Source organism: Macrotis lagotis, chromosome X (assembly GCF_037893015.1).
Source record: "Macrotis lagotis isolate mMagLag1 chromosome X, bilby.v1.9.chrom.fasta, whole genome shotgun sequence".
Taxonomy (NCBI): Eukaryota; Metazoa; Chordata; class Mammalia; order Peramelemorphia; family Peramelidae; genus Macrotis; species Macrotis lagotis.
The window spans coordinates 440,305,451-440,326,248 of NC_133666.1; the positions used below are offsets into that span (position 1 = coordinate 440,305,451).

The 20,798-nt window shown below is 34.8% G+C and overlaps 1 protein-coding gene across 1 annotated transcript in view; it reads right to left on the minus strand.

Annotated features, from left to right (window-relative positions):
• The window catches only part of LOC141499236 (meprin A subunit beta-like), a 64,806-nt gene that overhangs the window by 9,009 nt on the left and 34,999 nt on the right, over positions 1–20,798 (minus strand). The window contains 6 exon segments of the mRNA XM_074202067.1: positions 1,428–1,874; positions 4,242–4,463; positions 7,615–7,767; positions 9,467–9,685; positions 15,499–15,674; positions 17,682–17,799. Of these exon segments, the coding sequence (XP_074058168.1) occupies positions 1,428–1,874; positions 4,242–4,463; positions 7,615–7,767; positions 9,467–9,685; positions 15,499–15,674; positions 17,682–17,799 (1,335 nt within the window).

Sequence of the window (20,798 nt, forward strand, 5' to 3'; positions counted from 1 at the left end):
TTTTTATGAACTTGGTCTCTCTCTCTCTCTCTCTCTCTCTCTCTCTCTCTCTCTCTCTCTCTATCTCTATCTCTCACTGGCTGACTTTCCTTCCATCCAAACATCCATCTATCTATCTATCTATGGTTCTGTGAATTTGTCTTCTCCTGCTAAGATTGCTAAGTTTTTTACCTTCTCTTGCATGGTAGTTCATCCTTTTCAAAATAAAGTTAAAACTTCAGACTAACAATAATTAATTGGGATATATTCCTCCTTTCTCCCACAAGGTACAGTAAAAAAAAAAATGAAGTCACAAGTTCATCCTCTAAATATTGTTCCTTTTCAAGAACTACAAAAAAATGTCCTGATGGGGTAACTAGGTGGCACAGTAGATTGAATACTGGCCCCATAGTCAGGAGGACCTGAGTTCAAATCCAGTCTCAGACACTTAATAATTACCTAGTCACTTAACCCAATTGCCTTGCAAAAAGGAAAAAAGTTATGATGGTCATAGCACAGACTAAAACTTGGGAAATTTTCAATGAGTAATTTATAATGAGTTACTTTCTTCCAATGCCACTTGTCTGATACTGTGAATAAATGACTCTGCTAGTTGCCCAGCTAGCTCAGTCAGTAGAGCATGAGACCCTTAATCACAGGGCCATGGCTTTGAGCCCCACCTTGGGTGCCAAATAATAGGGGCCCCCTACCAGCAGGGGGATTAGTTTGGCTCAAGAGACAAATGAAATGTGCACACACAAGTGGGGGTGCTATCAGGACAACTAGCAGAGCCATTTATTCACAGTATCAGATAGTTCTTATAGCAAAAAAAAAAAATTAGCATACAAGATAAAACAATGACTATCTCAAACTGTGCATGATGTAACCTAGCAGGATGTAACCCAGGTTAAGAAGTTTAGGTACAGGGCTACCTCCAAGTGAGGTCACAGGTGACACAGTTGTTTTATCACAGCAAAGCTCTGTGGAAAGCCTTCAGCTCGAGGGTCACCTAAGCCTGGGCTTTTGGTCATAAACTGGCTTTTCACCCAAACTCACCCAAGCAGCTCTCAAAAACCAAGGATATCCAGGAAAGTGAACTCATCAGGGAAAAGGAGTGGAAAATAAATTATAGGTTGAAAATTTATTGTGAGGGAAGAGGCTACCCTTTGAATCAACATATACTTCTTATTTGACCATCCTTCTCATTCCATGTTTCTCTATTAGCATTTATACTGCTCAACATTCTTGAAACTCATTTCCCCACAACAATTACAAGACATCCTCACAAACACTTCTGCTTTAAAGACTCTAGAATTTTGTACCAGGTATTACCTATTAAGTGATCAAATATCTAGTGCCCATTTTGCCCCCTTCTCTTTTTTGCCCCCTCTCTCTCTCCAGTTTTCTAGTGAAAAGAATATATTGTGTCATAAATAAAAAAATAAAACACAAACCAAATTTCTTGAATGGATTTGTAGTTACACTCCTCTCATTGTCCATGCGCTGACGAATATCAGGATTTTGATCCAAAATTGTCAATGTGACTTGTTGCCATGGACATGGCCACAGTAATTTTTCATCATTGGCTCCAGAAATCAGGGAAAAATATATCCCTATATACTTGTGATGAGTGAAATTCATTTGAACCTGATAGGCATAGCCTATTGGAGAATAAAATGGAGAGCTAAAGATGACTCCTCTTGAACTATTGAGCTGTGTGAAGTTGCTTAACTTCCAAATATGATGGGGACAGTGTGTTTCTGAGAGATTGATGTCATCAATGGAGAGACCACCAGATAATGTACCAGTACCTCGAGTTCCTTCAAATACCACCCTGAATTTGTTGGTAACTGTCAATGGTACATAATGGAGTTGCCAGCTTCCAATGGGTTGATCTGTAATAGAAAATAAATGTTAACTTTTAAAGTCGGTTGTTACCAAGTTAATTACAAATGAATAGCTCATAGCCTCCAGACTAAACAAGTCAATAGTGTTCTGTGTCATGGCTCCATCCACATTTCAATTCAGATATTTTACTTCCCAATAGTCATGTCAGATCATATGATCTTAAAGAATGCTTGGGAACATTTCTAGTATACTTCCTTCCCTGAGAAGTAAACCATACTTTTCAAGGGTTACAAGACTGAATTCATCTATCAGTTTTACCTTTGAACTGTTCACAAGAATGTTAGGACCAAAATTAATAATAGCTGGAATTTATCTGGTGCTTTATGGTCTCCAAATCACGTAACAAATTTGATCCTCATGACAACTCTATCAAGCAGATGCTATTTTTATTCTTCTTGGACAAAAGAGGAAACTGAAGTAGACATTGAGACTTATCCAGCTAGCAAATATCAGAGACTAGATTTGAACTCAGGTCTTGGAGCTACCACATTCAATCAGATCAATGATTCTTTGAGCTTTTTACTTACCTCTTTTTGAAAGTCATATCAAAGATTTTTTTAAAGAGTGTCCTGATTGGCTCTTGTATTTAGTGCTGCAAGGGATCATTTTATAGATGAGAAAGCTAAGGTTAAATGACTTGCTCATGATCTCTCAGGAAGTAAGCAGTAGAGAATTGATTTGAATTCAGATCTTCTGAATCCCTAATCTATCCCATTTTCCACTATACTATTGCCTGGTGTTAGAAGAAGAATATTTCTGGCTCCCTTTCAAGTTTTATCATGTACAAACTAGGCTGTACATTCCATGAGCTTGTTATATTTTAGACCTATCCAAGAACTCTAAGATCCTATTCACTTGAAAGTCTTACACATATATGAACTCCTTGGAAACATATCAGCAAGTTTACTACCATCTCTATGGTGATAATATAAAGAATACTATCAATCCTTAAATGGATGACTTCCTGAAATCTTATATCCTAGAAGCTCTTCTTTTTGGAAATATTGGCATAGGGAAAGGGGGAGAACAAGAATTTTTTAAAGAATTTGTTTTGTATCCTGGGATATAGAAATTATTATTCTCCCCATACAATAACTGAAAAAAATGACACAGATAGAGAGATTTGACCATGGCCACAGAATAAATATTTGAGATTGGATTTTAACTAAAGTCTTCTTGAGTCTAACCTCAGATGGCTTATCTATACTACCTACCCTACTTATCATTCCAACTTTATATATAGAGAGGGGGGGGGGGCTATCTCTTTATAGAATCCAGAAAGAGAAGAAAATCTTCTAAACCAATCATTGTCCAAATAATTAATTCTAGCTGCAAACATCCCCCAAAGTGGTGAATTAACATCTGCTTTGAGAACTTCACTTATAGGCATTTAGCTTTTGTACCTTCTCCCCAAGGCAGTCCAATATCTTTTTAAATTTTCCATTAACAGAGCAGATAGAAGGAGCTTTTATAGATGAAGCACAGGAGAAAGCTGAATTTAAAGAAAAATATGTTGTAAAAATGGAGTCAATAATTTTCCTAATTCTTAAAAAAAAAGTTTTCCTTTGACTCTTCATAAAACCTTCCATGGTAGTGTATTATGCCCATCTCCCTTGGATATCACCATATATTATTCCATCTTTATCTCATTTCCTCTCACCACATCCCCCAAAAGAAGGAAAGGAAGGATGTATAAAAAGATCAAGTTCCTAGGTAGACAAAAACTTAACTGCATAATTTAAGTGAAATGACCAGAAATAAAAAGAAATGAACACTATAAATAAATAGGAATTTTAGCCATGGAATTTTCCTTAGAGTCAGGAAGAATTGCTTTCATGCCCTGACACACCAATACATCCTTGTATAAAAATCTTTAAACTTTTCGGTGTCCTGAGGATATTCTCTAAGATAAAAAGTTTTGTGCAATGGTTGATCAGAATTGGGGTGAGCGTGTGTGGGGGGGGGGGTCATAGGTTTCCTCATCAGAAATCCCCTGCAAACAGGAAAATACAGTTCTAGACCAAAATAAAAGAAATGGGTCTAATTGGCACTTATTAAGATGCTTCTGTAATCCATGACCCAATATCCATTGAGGAGGTATTCTCCCCTAATCAGTGAAGATGAAGGTCCTTCCTTAAGAAAGTCCCCTCTTTGGGGGGGTTTCAAGTTGGAAAGCTCCATTCAGGATTGCTAGGCTCTCCAGCTAAGACTCCAATATGCATCTCAAACCATCAGAAGACCAAAAGCATAGAGCTGTAAAGGAGGAAAGCTCAATTCATTTTGTATGGAGGTCAAGAAGTTACAAAAGGTATTGACCCAAACTCAAACAGTTCTTTGAAGGTAAAATCTCATACCTTTCATGTCATTCACCAGATTCAAAAGGACTTTTTCATCACCATTAACATTGACATACACTCTGACGTAGATCTTGAGCTGGTCATCTTCATTACCACTGTTGTAATAATAAAACTGCAGGCATTGAAAACCTCTCTTGGGGTAAAATATTCGGCTTTCCAGGATTGCCTTTTCCCCTACATTCAGAGAGCTGCTGTTGAAGTACATAAAGAAACCACAGCCTGAGGAGGGCAAAGAAGAGACATGAGATCTGAAAACCTTGTTCCAGAAAGGAAATTTCACAGGTAGATGTAATTAATATTACTACATGAAGTCATTACAAAATGCAGTCTTTTTTCTATATATTAGGAGCTACAGTCAGAACTTGGAAAATTACCTCATGGAGTTATTTCTAAATGAAATATCAGTCATTTGGGCACATGAAAGCAATATTTTTGATAGAAAAAAAATTCTATTTTTACACAACGCTATGCCTAACCACATTTGGCAAGAGTGGCAACTGATGCACATGAAGATTGCAAGTGCCAAACACTATTACAAGACCAATAAGTCTTTTCAGATCTTGCCAAGGCAAATAGGCAGAGTGGAACAGGTTAAAGAGTATTCTGGTAAATGTTTCTGGGGGAAAGCATTTTATGTGTGAAATCTTGAAGTTCAAACTACATTAACGTTTTCTCTATCATGTTCTTAAATCTAGACAAAATAAAATAAAATGAAAAATCAAAACCTCATTTGGAATTTGTTGATTTCTAAAGTATACTATTAACAAACAAAAGTTGGCTCCTAGTTGGAGCTCCTTTCAAATCTTCACCCTCATTTCTTCTACATCAAGAAAAGAGGTGCCTTGGAGAAAGTCCCTTTGGGGCATACCCATTAGGAATATGAGAAAGAAAGAAGATAAATAAGAGTAGCTCATTATATCAGTTAACAAGTAGTTTTCACAGTTATATATACTAGGATTAATTCAAGTCAAAGATGTGAAGATCCTCTCAAGAAATATAAATCCACCTAAATTTTAAGGATTATAGAAACAGTGATGATGAAGAAATAAGTACTTTTGATAGTCTGCCCTGATTGGCAATCTTTCAGAATTCTTATGCCATTCTAACCAGTCATGAAGATAATAACTAACATTCATATCATGCTTATTATGTACTATGCATAGACCTAAAAACTTTATAGCTATTTCATTAGGTCCTCACAGTAGCCCTGGGAGGGAGATGTTATTATCTCTATTTTACAATGAAGAAATTAAGGTAAACAGAGATTAAATGTTTTAGTTGGGGTCACAAAGCTAGTAAGCATCTAAGGCCATGTTTGAACTAGTCTCCCTGACTATTTAAATGAATAAGAAGGGAAGACACCAAAAGGACTTAAGAGATCTTAGAACTGCAAGGTACCTCACATACTGTCTAGTGCAGCCCCTTCAGTTTACATATGAGAAAAATGAGACACAATAGGGTTAAGTGAATTTTCAAAGATACAGGTAGAAGTAGAGCATGGGTCCTCTGACTTCAAGTAGGCTTTCCCCCTGCACCATGCTTTCTCCCTTCAGTTCTACCTTCAGATGCCAATGGGGAAATGTAATCGATGGAGGATTTGGGGTCTTTATGAAGTATTACCCCATGCCCAAGGAAATCCCTGCCTCAGTGTCCCTAGTGAACAATCTCATTTAGACAGTTCAAATTTCATGAATTGTTTCACTCTTCTCATCCTTAGTTTTCTCATTTATAAAAATTCTTAGATTTATAAAATTGGACTAGATGTTCTCAAAGTTCCTACTACTCTAATATTCTATCACTTTTATTCCAATCATTCAACTTTCTGAGTAAAATTTGCCTCAGAAAGATCATGGGGCTAGTCAGAGTGGGTTATCTACTCCTTAACTAGCTACTTATGGGTTTCATTCATAGTTTTTGTTTAGGAACCTCTATTTCAAACTGAATACTGAGACATGCAGAATAACATCTGTACCCTCTAGGAATTCATAGGAGAGACAATATATTTGTAGGAAAATCCTGATAAATTCTCTGATTGAAAGCAATAACAAATTTCAAGCTCAAGAAAAAGGGAAAAATGGGAGAGACAATATATTTGTAGAAAAATCCTAATAAATTCTCTGATTGAAAGCAATAACAAATTTCAAGCTCAAGAAAAAGGAAAAAAAGACCAAAGTTCAGATAATTGACTTGATTTAGCCTGCTCATCCTCTTCTTTAACCTTTCTATTTTCCCCACCCACCCAAACAAGAGCAGTCAGAAGGCACAGATTCATATCCCACCTCTGATCCTTGTGAATTTGAGCAAATGAGTTACTTTCCCTGTACCACAGTTGACTCATCTGTAAAATCTATTTCATCCTTTCTCAGATACTCACTTCAAACTGGGCCTATTGTTTGATGAAAACAGAATTGCTCAACCTAAATGGACAAACAGGCAGGTAACTAACTGCAAGCCCTGATTTGTCCAGAATGGGAAGAGGACTTGAGACTTTGGTTTCTTCAATTCCCCTGTCCTGTTTATATTCTCTCCTTTCCCATTATTCATCACTAGTAGAATGCCTGGGAAATAAGCAGAATCTTAAGCAACCCATCTTCTTCATTACCTCCCCCATATACACATGTATGTACACACAGGAGCACAACTGTTGAAAATCTCTCCTCAATTTGGAAAATCAGAATCTGAACTACAGACCAAAGATCTGACATTGGTAGGGACCTCTGAGGCCACTAAGCTCTTGGTTTTACAAATGAGGAATGTAGATTAAGTGAATTATAGATAGCAAAATAACAAATGGAATTCAAACTCAGAGCCCTACTATGACAGTATCATTGTTCTTTCCACCTTACCACTATCCAAACTCAGTGAGATGATGCAGCAGCAGGAAGGTAAGGGAAAAAACCTTGAGTATTTTAAATTGCTACAGCAACAAGTCAAATTCTCCAAATGCTCTTAGTATGAATTTAAAACTAGATAATAAAGCTAATAACTCCAATAGATTTTAAATCTATTTATTAAATCTATCTAAAATCTAATAAATTTTATACATAAGACCCTATTTTGTCTTTAGCCAGCATTTGGTTTCTTCTATTGGAGCACCAGCCTGGTAAAGGAGATAAACTTCCTAGACTATCAAGAAGTTCCCATCAGGTCTCTGGCACTTGTTACCTGTTGGCAAGTTACTTAAACTTTGTGAACATTTCCTCTGCAAATTTTCTCATCTGTAAAATGAGGTTGGATTAAATGCCCTGTGATGTCCCTTGCAGCTCCAAATCTATAATCCTAAAACATAACCAAGTTCTTAAAGGCAAAACCTAAGAAGCCTGCTGAAGAAAGCAAAGAAAGGTATGTAAGAGCCAATTCTGGTAATTACCTTTGCACTTGCTCAGATTTGATTGATCAGTGTTGGGCCCACCAGGTACATGTGAAACCCTCTGCCAGTCACCATTATCTTCTGAGTTTTGAATCATGCCACAGATATTTTCCTGTGTAAAATCACATGAATCCAGAAAGGTTCTGGAAGAAGCTACAGAAGGCAAAAAAGCATTGAATGATTCTCTTATCAGGGAGTTCTTAAGTTATGTTTCATTGAATAATTGATTTGAGGAAGAGGGAAGGTATTGGGGGGGTGGAGAAAGAGGCCAGCATATTGGGTACTGAGTGCCCTGAGGAACTCTGATTAATGCCAGCCCATATAGCCAAATTATAAAAGAGCCCAGCAGCTTACTACAGCTGCCCTAACTTGGAGATGTTATTAAGGGGTATGTTGAGTCAATACCTAATTCTTTATACTGCCTTAAATTACTGAGCTGAGTTTCTTCTACTTCCTTAGGAATTTGTATGTTTCATTGTTATCCAGATACTGCTGGAAAAGTTTTTGAAATGTCAAATATACCAATCCTGGTCATATAACAGTCTTTCAGAAACTTCTCTGACAGATAAATCTTGATAGCAAATACACATTTACACGGGCAAAGTATAAATGCATATGCCAAATAGGACAAGCTATGTTTCCAGATTAGGAAGAAGATCCATTTAGAAGAATACTATTCACTTTGCATTATAGCCACATAGTGTTTAAGAAATTCAGTGTGGGGGCGGCTAGGTGGCACAGTGGATAAAGCACCGGCCCTGGAGTCAGGAGTACCTGGGTTCAAATCCGGTCTCAGACACTTAATAATCACCTAGCTGTGTGGCCTTGGGCAAGCCACTTAACCCTATTTGCCTTGCAAAAAAAAACTTAAAAAAAAAGAAATTCAGTGTGGTATAATGGTTAAAGTGTTCAATTTGGAATTAGAAGTATTTATGGTCAAGTTCTGCTTCTAATACATAAGACAAGTTAATCAGTCAGAAAATCAACTAGCATTGATTGCTATTAAGAACATTGTACACACACACACACACACACACATACACAATGCAAAAAAAAAAAGTCCAAACATTTCCTGATCTCAGGTCTCATAGGAATGATACAAGGCAGGAAGCTAGATAGTATATAGAGAGAACTGAAGCTGAAGTCAGGAAAATTCCTCTTCCTGAGTTCAAATCCAGCCTCAGACACTTATTAGCCATGTCATCCTGGGCATCCTTGCTTGTCTTATTTCCTTTCTCCAAAATGAGTTGGAGAAGGAAATGGCAAACCATTCCAGTACCTTTGTGAAGGCCCAGCTGCCATCACCAAGAGTTGGATACAAATGAAATGACTGACCAACAATGACAACAACCATAAGGAAGCACTCTAAAATTTTAAGTTTTTAAGTAAGCAGTGAGCTCTTTAAGTAGAAAGAATTTTCTTACTGGGAGGAAGACAAGAAAATCTCCTTCCAATAATCAGAGTCCAACAATAATTCAAAATAATATGATGATTTAGTGTTTATACGTCTTCCTCACAATAAATCTGTGAGGATGATGTTGCAAATGTTGTCTCTAGTTTATGAGAGAGGAAACTGAGGCAAATGGCTTGTCCAAAGTGGCATAGCTAATAAATGGCAGAGTCATGACTTGGTTCTTGGTTTTCTGACATCAAGCCTGCTGTACCAAACTGCCTCCATGATATCTTGTTTTGTTACAATGCAGATTTAATTCAAAATGTCCTTCCCCATTTAACTTTATGACTAATTTTTTTCTTAATTACAGGATGTGTAACAAGCCCCAATTCCTATATACCCACACACATACAAAGGAGGAAAAAACAGTCATAGTTGCCTAAAGGCTAGAATACTTACTGCAGTTGTAGAGTTGATTCAATTTTTGAATGTCGTAATTGCTGAAATCTATTCGTTGTCCAATCAAATTCATAAAGGCGGGAATTTTTGTAATAATTGTTGGTTTTATTCCTCTTCGGAATGAATTTTTTGAATAATGCATCACAGATAAGTAGTCATAGGGAACATTAAGGAAGATTGATTCGTTATCATTTGAAGACCTAAAATTGAAAATTTTTCCTAAAATAAAAATTAAAAATATTGTAAATGATATAAAATAAAATATGAATAATATTAAATTTAAGAAACAATGTTTATGAATCTTAGATTGTCTAACAGAAAATAAAAGGCACTATGTATAATGTATTCTAATAAGGTTCTTTGTATTTAATCATATTTACCATGTTCATGTATCTGATTTAATCCATGTGAAGTGCTCCCAGTGAGCATATACTAGTTTTATGACCAAGAGCAAGTCATTGAGCCTTTCAGTGCTTCCAGGTAATTTTCTAAGGTCAAAAGTTAAATCTAAGTTGCTGATCTCACTAGGAGCTTTTGTATCTCCTTTTCCATTTGTCCAATTCTACTTTTAAAGGTATTATTGTTAATGTGAATGGAATGAACTCTTTCATAAAATGAAAAGGTATATAGCAAAATGAATTAAAACCAGAATACAACAATACGTTGTTTATGAGAACTGTATTTCTATTAGGACAGTTAGAAGGAGAAAATTAAACAGAATGCGGGTATAAGTTGATTTTGATGTGATGATGTTAAAAAATTCAAGGCATAAAAAGGATTGTATTGGGAGAAGAAAAAAAGGAGAGGCAGAATAGGGCAAATTACATCACATGAAAAGATACAAAAACCCTCTTATAGTAGAGGGAAAGGAGAGAGGGTATCGATTGGATCTTACTCTCCTAGCCTTTGACTCAAAGAAGGAATAACGTACATTCCCAGAGGGTTTGGAAACAGGAAGGAGGATGGGAAAGGAGAAAGAAAATGAAGGAAATTGACAGAAAGGAGGCCAGATTGAGGGAGATAGTGGTTAAAAAGTAAAACAATGTTAGGAGGGATAGGTTTGAGTGGGATATTCCCTCTTAAGAGTTAATATTCCTAGTCAGGGTTAAAAATCATTAAAACAAAGACAGACTATTACTCTTAGACTATTCTTAGAAGAAAGAGGGAGAGAGACCTTGCATTCCAAGCCAGGCATCCTCTCAATTCTGTTGGGGGGGGGGGAGGGGAATAGTGAACTATTTCCAGAGAGACTTACATTTTTAGTTAGTCACCTATTTGATGATAAAATTATCTTAACTGGGAAAACAGTAGACTGTTCCCATGAGAAAAATCTTGCATTCCAACGAAGTTCATAAGACTCCTCTTGTTTGATGATAAGTAGACTGTTACTTCAGTAAGAAAGCTATAATCCTGAAGGTTATTCTCACCATCTGGATGGTGAGGTAATATTTTCTGAAAACCTTTCATTCTTTTCTTTGTTGCTGGGGTAGATTTTCACAAGTAGAATGTAACTCTGAAGACTAACCAATGAGTCAACAGAGAGGGACAATAGGAAGGAGGAGGGGATTGAGTTAGCCCATATAATCATGCCTGACTGTCAATTCAGGGCAGCTCCTTGATCTTCACTACCTTAGAGTGTGCCCTTTTCTTGAGAAAAGCCAAAATAAACTTTCTTTTTTTGCTCAAAGGGGTCGCTATAATTTTTTTTAAATGTATTTTTACTCCCAGACAGTTTGAAAGGAGAGAGAAAAGTATAAAAGGGTAGGAATAGGATGGAGGAAAATACAGAGTAATCATACCTAAAAATATAAATGGGATGAACTTTCCCATAAAATGGAAGCAGATAGCAGAGGGAATAAAAGTCAAAATCCTACAATATGTGGTATACAAGAAGTACATTTGAAGCAGAGATATACACACAGAATAAAGGTAAAAGACTGGAGCAGAATATATTATGCTTCAGAAGCAGTTGAAAAAAAATAAAAAATAAGGATAAGAAGCCTGATCTCAGACAAAGAAAAAAGCAAAAAAAGCACCTAATTTAAAGATATAAAGAAGAAAACTTCATCTTTCTAAAGGATATCTAAAACAATGAAGTAATATCAAAACTAAACATTTATTTACCAAGTGGTATGACCTCCAGATTCTTAGAGGTGAAGTTAAGTGAATTACAGGAAGACACAAACACCAAAGTTATACTAGTAGGGGAGCTTATCCTCCCTTTTTCAAAATTAAATAAATCTCATCATAAAATAAATAGGATGTTAAGGAAGTGAATAATATGTTACAAAAATTAGATGGGGATGGCAGCTAGGTGGTGCAATGGATAGAACTCTGGCACTGGAATCAGGAGGACCTGAGTTCAAATCCAACCTCAGACACTTGTTAATTACTAGCTGTGTGACCTTGGAGAAATCACTTAATTGCCTTATTGAAAAAAAAATAGATAGGATAGATCTCTAGAGAAAACTGAAGGGGGATAGAAAGTAATATACCTTTTTTTTTCTCAGATGTAATAGCTCCTACACAAAAATTGACCATGTATTGGGAATTCTCACAATCAAAAACAGAAAGACAGAAATATTAAATGTCTCCCTCTTAGATCATTATGTAATAAAAATTACATATAATAAAGAGCCATGGAAAGATAGACTAAAATTAATTAGAAATTAAATAACCTAATTCTAAAAGGTGAGTGGGGTGAAACAACAAATCACAGAAACAATCAGTTTCATTCAAGAGAATAACAATAATGAGACAACATATCAAAACTTATGGGACTCAGTAAAAGCAGATCTTAGGAGAACTTCTATAACTCTAAATGCTTGCATGAAAAAATAGAGAAATCAGAAATCAATGGATTTTCCATGCAACTAAAAGAGTTTTTTTAAAAAAAGAACAAATTGAAAATATCCAATTAAATGCCAAATTAGAAATCCTAAAAATGAAAGGAGAGATTAATAAATTGAAAGTAAGAAAATTATTGAACTAATAAATAAAACTAAGAGTTGATTTTATGGAGAAGAACAAAACAAAATAGACCAACTTTTGGTGAATTTGATTTTAAAAAAAGAAAATAGAAAACCAAATTACCAGTATCAAAAAATGCAAAGACTTAATTAATTACCAGTTAAGAGAAAATTAAGGAAATAATTAGGAGCTATTTTGTATAACTGTATGCTAAATAAAGTTGACAATCTATGTGAATGGATGCTTATTTACAAAAATATAAACTGCCCAGATTAACAGAAGAAGAAATAAAATACTTAAAACCCCATTACAGAAAAAGAAATTGACTAAGCCATCAATGAACTCCCTAAGAAAAAATTCTACCAAACATTTAAAGAATAATTAATTCTAATTCTTTATAAACTATGTGGAAAAATAATGTAGTCCTATGAAATTTTTTATGATATAAGTATGGTCATATTCATGGATAAAAATATCTAAATCAGGAAGATTCAAAACTGAGAAAGAAAATTATAGATCAATTTCCCTAATGAATATTGATGGAAAAATTAAAATAAAGTATTAGCAAAAATATTATAACAATTTATCACCAGGATCATACAGGGATTTATACCTATCAGATATAGGGTTAGTTCAATATTAGGAAAACAATTAGCATATTTAATTATATCAGTAACAAAACAAACAGAAAGCATGATTATCTCAATAGATGCTGAAAAAGCTTTGGACAAAATATAGCATCCATTCTTACTAATTTATATATAAGAACAAAAGATCAAGAATATCAATTGAATGAATGAAAAAATTCTAGTGGTACCACTTCTAAAACTATATTTAAAAAGTGACAGTTATATAAATGATTTGATACTGGCTAAAAAAATGGATTAGTGGATCAGTGGGATAGGTTAGGTTAACAAGATGCAGTAGTAAATAACTAGTAATCTATTATTTCATAAAGCCACTCCAACTTCTGGGATAAGAACTTAATATTTGAGGAAAACTACTGAGAAAACTGAAAAATATTATGACAGAAAAGGGAAATAATAAATGTTGAATGGAATGTGAGAAAACTGGGTCACTAATGCACTGTTGGTGGAGTTATAAACTGACCCAAGCACACTAGAGAAAAATTTGGAACTATGTCTGAAGGTCTACAAAACTCTTTGATCCAGCAATATCACTACTAGGTCTATATCCAAAAGAGATCATATAAAAGGGAAAATATTCTTAATAGTTCAATTTATGATGGCAAAGAACTGGAAATTGAGGGGCTGCCCATTAATTGGGGAATGGCTAAACAAGTTATGGCACATGAATGTAATGGAATATAACCTGGAATGAGTTACATGATCTGATGCTGAGTGAAGTGAGCAAAGAACATTCAACATCGTAACAGCAACATTGTGTGATGTATCAACTACAGTAGAATTAGCTGTTAATAGAAATACAGTAATCAAGGAATTCTAAAAAGATTTCTGATGGAAAATTCCATTCGCATCCAGAGAAAGAATCATGGAATCTGAATATAGATCAAAGCAACTACTTTCACTTTTTAAAAATTTTCTGTTTTTTCTCTTAGATTCTTCTTTCAAAATATGGCTAATATAGAAATTTGTATAATATGATTATGCATGTATAACCTATTTCAAATTACTTGCTATCATAGGAAGGGAGGAGGAAAGGGTGGGAAGGAGGGAGGAAATTTGACAAAAATGAATGCTGAAGACTATATTTTTAATTAGAAAATAAATAAACAAGCAAGCAAGCAAATAAATAAATAAAGATGAAAGCAAAGAGAAATTAAACAACTTCCAGAGATCACAGAACTGGAGGGTTGGAAAGGATCTCAGAAACAGTCTAGGTCAACCTATTAAGCACCATTTCGTCAATAAGTGGTAAAGTTGGAATTAAAACTGAGTCTTTTAACTTCCAAACCAATGATCTTTCTATTTTTTCTTTATAGCTTTAATGTCCTATCTAGTTCTAAAGTCTTAAAAATCTATCATAGCTATATATTTCCTCCCATGTTTCCAAAATGAATAGAGCCCTGGAGTAGAGATTAGAAAGACTTGGGTTCAAGTCCTACCTCTAACTGAGCTAATTATGTAAAAATGAACAAATCACTTGAATTTTCAATATCCCCTGGCAACTTTCTAAAACAGAAGTTGTAGACTAGTAGCTGATCTGCCCTGTGATCTACCCACAAAAAATTAACATTTAATGGAAAACCTAGGATTGTGATATTGTGAGTTGATGTTGACTTCCATCATACTTCAAGTCTTAAACATAAATTTTTGCCTTCCAAAGAGTTACATTTGGTCATTATCTACCACAACTCACTGACTGACAGAAAAACTACATTAAGCCCTAAGACACTTACGAATGAAGGTGAACCAGCCCTAGAAGTAGTTATACTAAGGTCCATACATTAACCCCAAACTCCATAGGAGTTTCATCTCTGACCTCTCTTTCCCAACTAGCACATATCAGTGAAACGAAGGTCTGGGAGAGAAATCAATAAGAGTTGGTAATAGATGTGAAGTCCTTGGAATACAATAGTAAAAGGTGGTAAGGAAACTATTGAAAATTAGAAAGGAGAATATCCTGGAAAATCATATTGGAAAAGTTAAATGAGAATGGTTGAGTATGAGGAAATGCTGACAGAACATATAACACAGAAAGGATTAAGAGAGAAGAGTATATCAGAAAGGAGAATTTTACAATGAAATGACAGTTTGTGAACTATGAGCTAAAAAGCATTAGTTCAATGCTTCAGTGAAATTTCATTGGTTTCTATTCTCCCTCTAGTTCCTTATTTAAGTAACTATCTGAATGAATATTTTTCGTGAGTGGTTGTGGTTGGAAAAATTTATCTCTCATTGGATAACCCTCTGGTAACACTTAGTATAGATGTTTCATAGTGACAATGCCACCATCCTAATCAAGAACTGTCTAGCCAAAATGACAGGGTAAAGGAAGTTTTCTAGCTAAACTCTCCACCCATTGCCCTCCATACAATTTTAAGACTTATAAAAAATGGAAATAAGGCAAGGAAACCATACCATATGCAATTCTGTCCTTCATTATTACAACATAGTCATTTCGATCTGGACGGGCCTGCTCATGCCAAAATCCCAGAGCATGGAAGAGCTCATGTTGAACTACTCCTACTTTGTCACAGTCTTGTCCTATGGAAATTTTCTGTACTCCACCCCTTTTTCCTATGGCAGAATTGCACCTGAAAATAAGACACATGTTGATAAGATGATTGACACAATGTGGTCCCAGATTTGCTACCCATATATCTAAACGTGATTTTAATTATTACTTTTCAATTACTCCCCACCCCAAGCCTAACAAAATAGCATAACTAATTGATTGCAGCTTCACCTCCTCTTCCTGCTCCTGGACATATTTTAGTGAAGTTATTGACAAGTGATGAAGTGGGTGAAAGGAAGATGGGGCAAAAAAAGAGAAACAGAAGCAATGAAGAGGTCTGGTAATCAATCCACAAATTGAATTGTTAACATCAGCATAAATGAAAATTGAAGAAGAAGGAACAAAGAGGAAATTCAATTAGTGAAACACAGCTGTTCTGAATGAGATTGCTCATGCTAGACTCCCAGGGCTTGGAGGAACTCATGTTGAACTGTTGCCATTCAGTCACAATTGATTCTTATAGAAAGTGTATGTTTGCTAATATGTCTTTTTCCTACTGAAGCATAATAGAATCTAAAAACAAAGCACAAAGAGGTAAATGACTGATTGTGTGACTAAATTCAAAGACCACATGACTTTGGAAAATACAGAAAGGAGCTTATAATTTGGAATGAATAAAGCACTAACAATTAGCACTCAAATGTATTTGAGATCAGCAAAATGACCAGAGATGGGTCAGAGATAATGATACCCTATAAGGCTCTATCTCAGGAGCAGGGAACTCTCACCCTCAGGTTGTTTTGGTGTGGCATTGCCAAGGCAACATAGGCAGGTTTTGAAATTCAATAAATCTAGGAGCTTTTTAGGGATGGATTTTAAAAATATAGCCTGTAAATGAGGTTATAAATATCCAAATGATCCTTGGTAGAAAAAAGGTTCTCCACCCCTGTTCTATCTAAAGGAAGAAAGAGGAAAGTCCAAGAGTCACTAGAAACCTATAGTGCTGACCTTGGAAGTAAATGACTGTGATAAATATGGGTTCCATAGTATTCATACTGGGTCAGGTCAGGTTGCCAGATTCTGAAGTTCCTGGCACTCTGTCCTGTAATGCAAAAAAGGCTGTGAAGATCTAGGACTCTGATCCTCCTAGATAAAGCACTTAAAATTTCCTCTTGATAGTGTCACACTCCCTGGAGGGAGAGGTCATTATAGGAACCCATGAGTCCCAAATTAAGACTAGTAGGATTGCCTGACTCAACCAAAAAGAGAGAAGAGATGGAACATTACCTTGGCACAAATCTCTAGGAACTGAGGGTAGAGAAAAGAGTAGACAAAAAAAGACTACTATCAAAGTATTATTTATCCAGAACTACTTCCAAGTTTACAATCTAAGGAGAGAGTAGAACCATAAAAATGGCAAGTAGCGACTTAAAGAAAAAATGCATTAAGTACATGAATATCTAGAAGAAATGAAGCAAAAGAAGAAGAACATTTAGAAATTAAGTGACTTGCCCAGGGTCACACAACCAGATACAAGAATTGAACTCAGGTCTTCCTGGTCTTAAGGACAGTTCGGTAGATAGTATATCACAATGACTCTTGCAGGCAAAGAATTAATTTATTCAACAAGTAATTATAGAATTAAATTGTGGACAGATTACAGTTATATTGTTTTGGAATTGATTGAATGACAAGACCAATGAATGTTGGTTAATGGAATGATGTCAGGGTTCATGAGAGGATGGTTTCTATCTTTCTCATCTTTGTATCTTCACTATGTCAAGTACCATGCTATGAACATAAAATGGCAGCCAAGATGTATAGTAAAGAGAGAGAAGAGGAAACTCTTCTCTTATTTTCCTTGTTAACAATTAGAGTATTAGAGCTGTAAGTATTAAAGATAAGGTCATAATAATTTTCAGATGGTATTTTTTGTTTATTTTTCAAATAATAGCTGTCCATGTGCTACTTTTCAGACATCAGAGCCATACAAAGATCAAGATCTGGTATTAACTATTTTGATTTATAACATGCTAGAGGACCTCTGTTTTTAGGAAATTCTTGTAATGACAGATTTTTCTCTTACCCATGTCCTTTATACAGCAAAATATAGTTTTCTTCACCTTCCCATGGTTTAAAGTCAATGCAGGTTTTTAAATGGTACCTTTCGAAAGCTTTCAGTATAATTCCTTTAGCATTTATGTCTGAAAAATAAAAGACAAAAACAATGCCTGTTAACCAGCAGTAGAATCCTGGATTTAGACTTTCTCTGCTGTACTAAAACCTGACTCTCAAAGACCCCTTTTGATCAAATACAAATGGTGTTTATCAAGTCTCATCTATCTTGAACTTTCTGAAGTTCTTACCCATTTTATAGTCTGGAAGTTATTCCTGACTCTTCCTACTCCTCTATGTCTCAACCCAAATGAATCTAAAAGCCAATGGTCAATAGTTTCTAGAGAGCTGACCTCAGAGTCTGGAATTTTGGAGTTCAATTATCATCTCTGACATGGACTAGCTGAGAGACCCTAAGTAAATCACATAACCTCTTAGTGTTCAAATCAACTCTCTAAGGTTATAAAATGTATAGAAAAATGTCAATTTATTTTGATAGTTTCATCTTCTGGAAGTTCTCAAAACTAATGCAATCATAGCTCCAATTCTTATTTCTATTCCTTTTCTGTCCATTCTCCTTCCCAAATAAAACTGAAATATTTCCTCTACTTTTTTTGTCATGATTACTTTTCTAAAAAGACTACTAACCACTGCTCAGATCTGAACCCTACTCAATAAACTTCATTGGCTCCCTGCACAGTTTGTTTTCTCCTATCTTTCTAGTCTTCTTATACTTAATTTTCCTCTTCATTCTCTAAAACCTAGTAACATTGACCATTTTGTTAGTCCACATAATTAACACTTTACTCCTCTTCTTTCTTTCTCCACCCCCTCCCCAAATTGTGTCTAGAAGGCTCCCCTTGTTCATCTCCATCTCCTGACTTCCCAGACTTCCTTGAAGTCTCATTTATTAAATCCTACCTTTACAAGAGGTCTTTCCCTACTTGCCACACTCCTAACTCACCCATGACTAAGTGCCCCTTCCCTCTCAGATTACTTTCTATTTATACTACACATATCTTGTATGTTAATTTATTTTGGAAATTTTGTTGATTCCCCTCCCCCCATCAAAATGTGGGTTCCTTAGGGTTTGGGAGCATGTTTTTGTCTTTCTTTGTATCCTCAGAGTTTAGTTGTACCTATCTCTTTAATTCAGGGGCCTATTCTCTACTGATTTTCTATATATCTTGATTGCGTATAGCTGCTGGCAAGCTATCTCCCTTTTTAGATTTAAAGCTTCCAGAGACCATGGACTGCTATATACCTTTCTTTGTATTCCCAGTGCTTAGCACAGTCCTTAATAAAGGCATGCTAATAAATTAGCAGGCCTTAATAAATATTTATTGACTAACTAGAACATAGTACTATCAATGCTTACTGAAAATTATTAAATTCTTCTCAATTGTCTCATTGTACAAAATATATGAGATATAAATATTTTTAACAATTAAAAACACTTTAAAAAGTACTGAATTCTGAGTGACTGCAATGACCTATTAAAACCCTAGAGAATGGGCAATAAAATTTATTTACCTCTTCTTTGCAGAGGGGATGAGGTATGGCATATGTGCAATATTGCATGTGCCATTACACAAGGTCTACATATTGACTAGTTAAAGGAATTTCATTAACATTAGGATTGCTTATGGTTAAATATTTTTGTGAGTATTGCTCTGATTTCATATTATATTTTATATAATCTTATTAAGCTCAATTTGCCTCAGTTTCCTTATCTATAAAAATGGAAATGAATTATTATGAGAATGAAATGATAATGCTACTTATAAAATGCTTGGAAAACCCTAAGGCACATTCTAAAATGAAGAAAAATCAAGGTAACTGATCTGAATGCTGAGAAAGAGAAAAGTTGAATATTATAGGCTCCCAAAGTTATATTCTCATTTCCCACCTAAGAAAAGCCCCAGTCAAATGTCTCTTCTTGGACTGAAAGTGACCCTGAGTTTTAAAAAGATGAAACAAGGAAACACATTGAAGAAAGAAATTCAAGTCTTAGTATGTTCCAGAAAGATGAAGATGTTTTTAATAAAGATTTGGAAGCAAAATGTGTTTCTGTCTATGTATGAACTAGATGCTAAAGGGATTCATCCAACAAGCTGGTAACTGGACATGGTCCCTCATTAGAAAAAAAATAAAAAGTTTAAATGCTTCTGCATGTTATGCCAGCATTTTTCTCTATTGAAGATGATACAAGGACAAAGAAGGCAAAGGGTGAAAATAATCACAGCTTTTATATGTTTATCTGTTGACAGTATAAATGGGAGGTTTTGTCTAATAACTAATGAAGATAGACTATTAGAGGATCTGAATATATCTGTGAATTAAACTAGAAGATATAAAGAAGGCACAGCTAAATGGAAAGACACAGATTCCCTGTAAAGAGTCCAGAAACTAGTTAGCAACAATGATCTTGAAAGACCTCATAACTAGGGAGTAATAGAATATAAATTTATTTATAGATCCTTATGGATCCAAATAGCGTAAAATTAAAAGCACAGTGAAACACAGTGGAAGGGAAAGCAAACCCAAAGAAAGTTTGTCATGAGAATCAACTAAATGTAAAGATTTACTGGGAAAAAGATAATAAATAGACGTGACAATGTACAAATTTGACAGTATTTCTATAGTATTTTATTGTTATCATCAGTGCAGAACTACCACATTTGGATCCTAAAATTTTAGTACCCACTGAAGCATGTGAAAAATGATACTAAAGAAAATGAAACCATTAAGAGTTACTGGACCAGACCAAAAAAAAAATATATATATATATATATGTACATACATATATATATATATATATATATATATATATATATATATAAGATATTCATGCTGAAGACAATACTATTCTGTAAGCATTGAGGGTTTGATTTTCAATATATCTCGGATGAGAGAGAATATAAAAGAAAAAAAGTGACAATATAATTCCTACCTCAAAAGACAACTAAGAAAATATTAAGAACTACTGATCCACATTTGCTTCCTTATTTCTGTAAAATTTTTATGAAAATATGCAATCTTCCTTTCCTCTTTGATATCATTGTTGAAAATAGGAAACGGGAAGAGG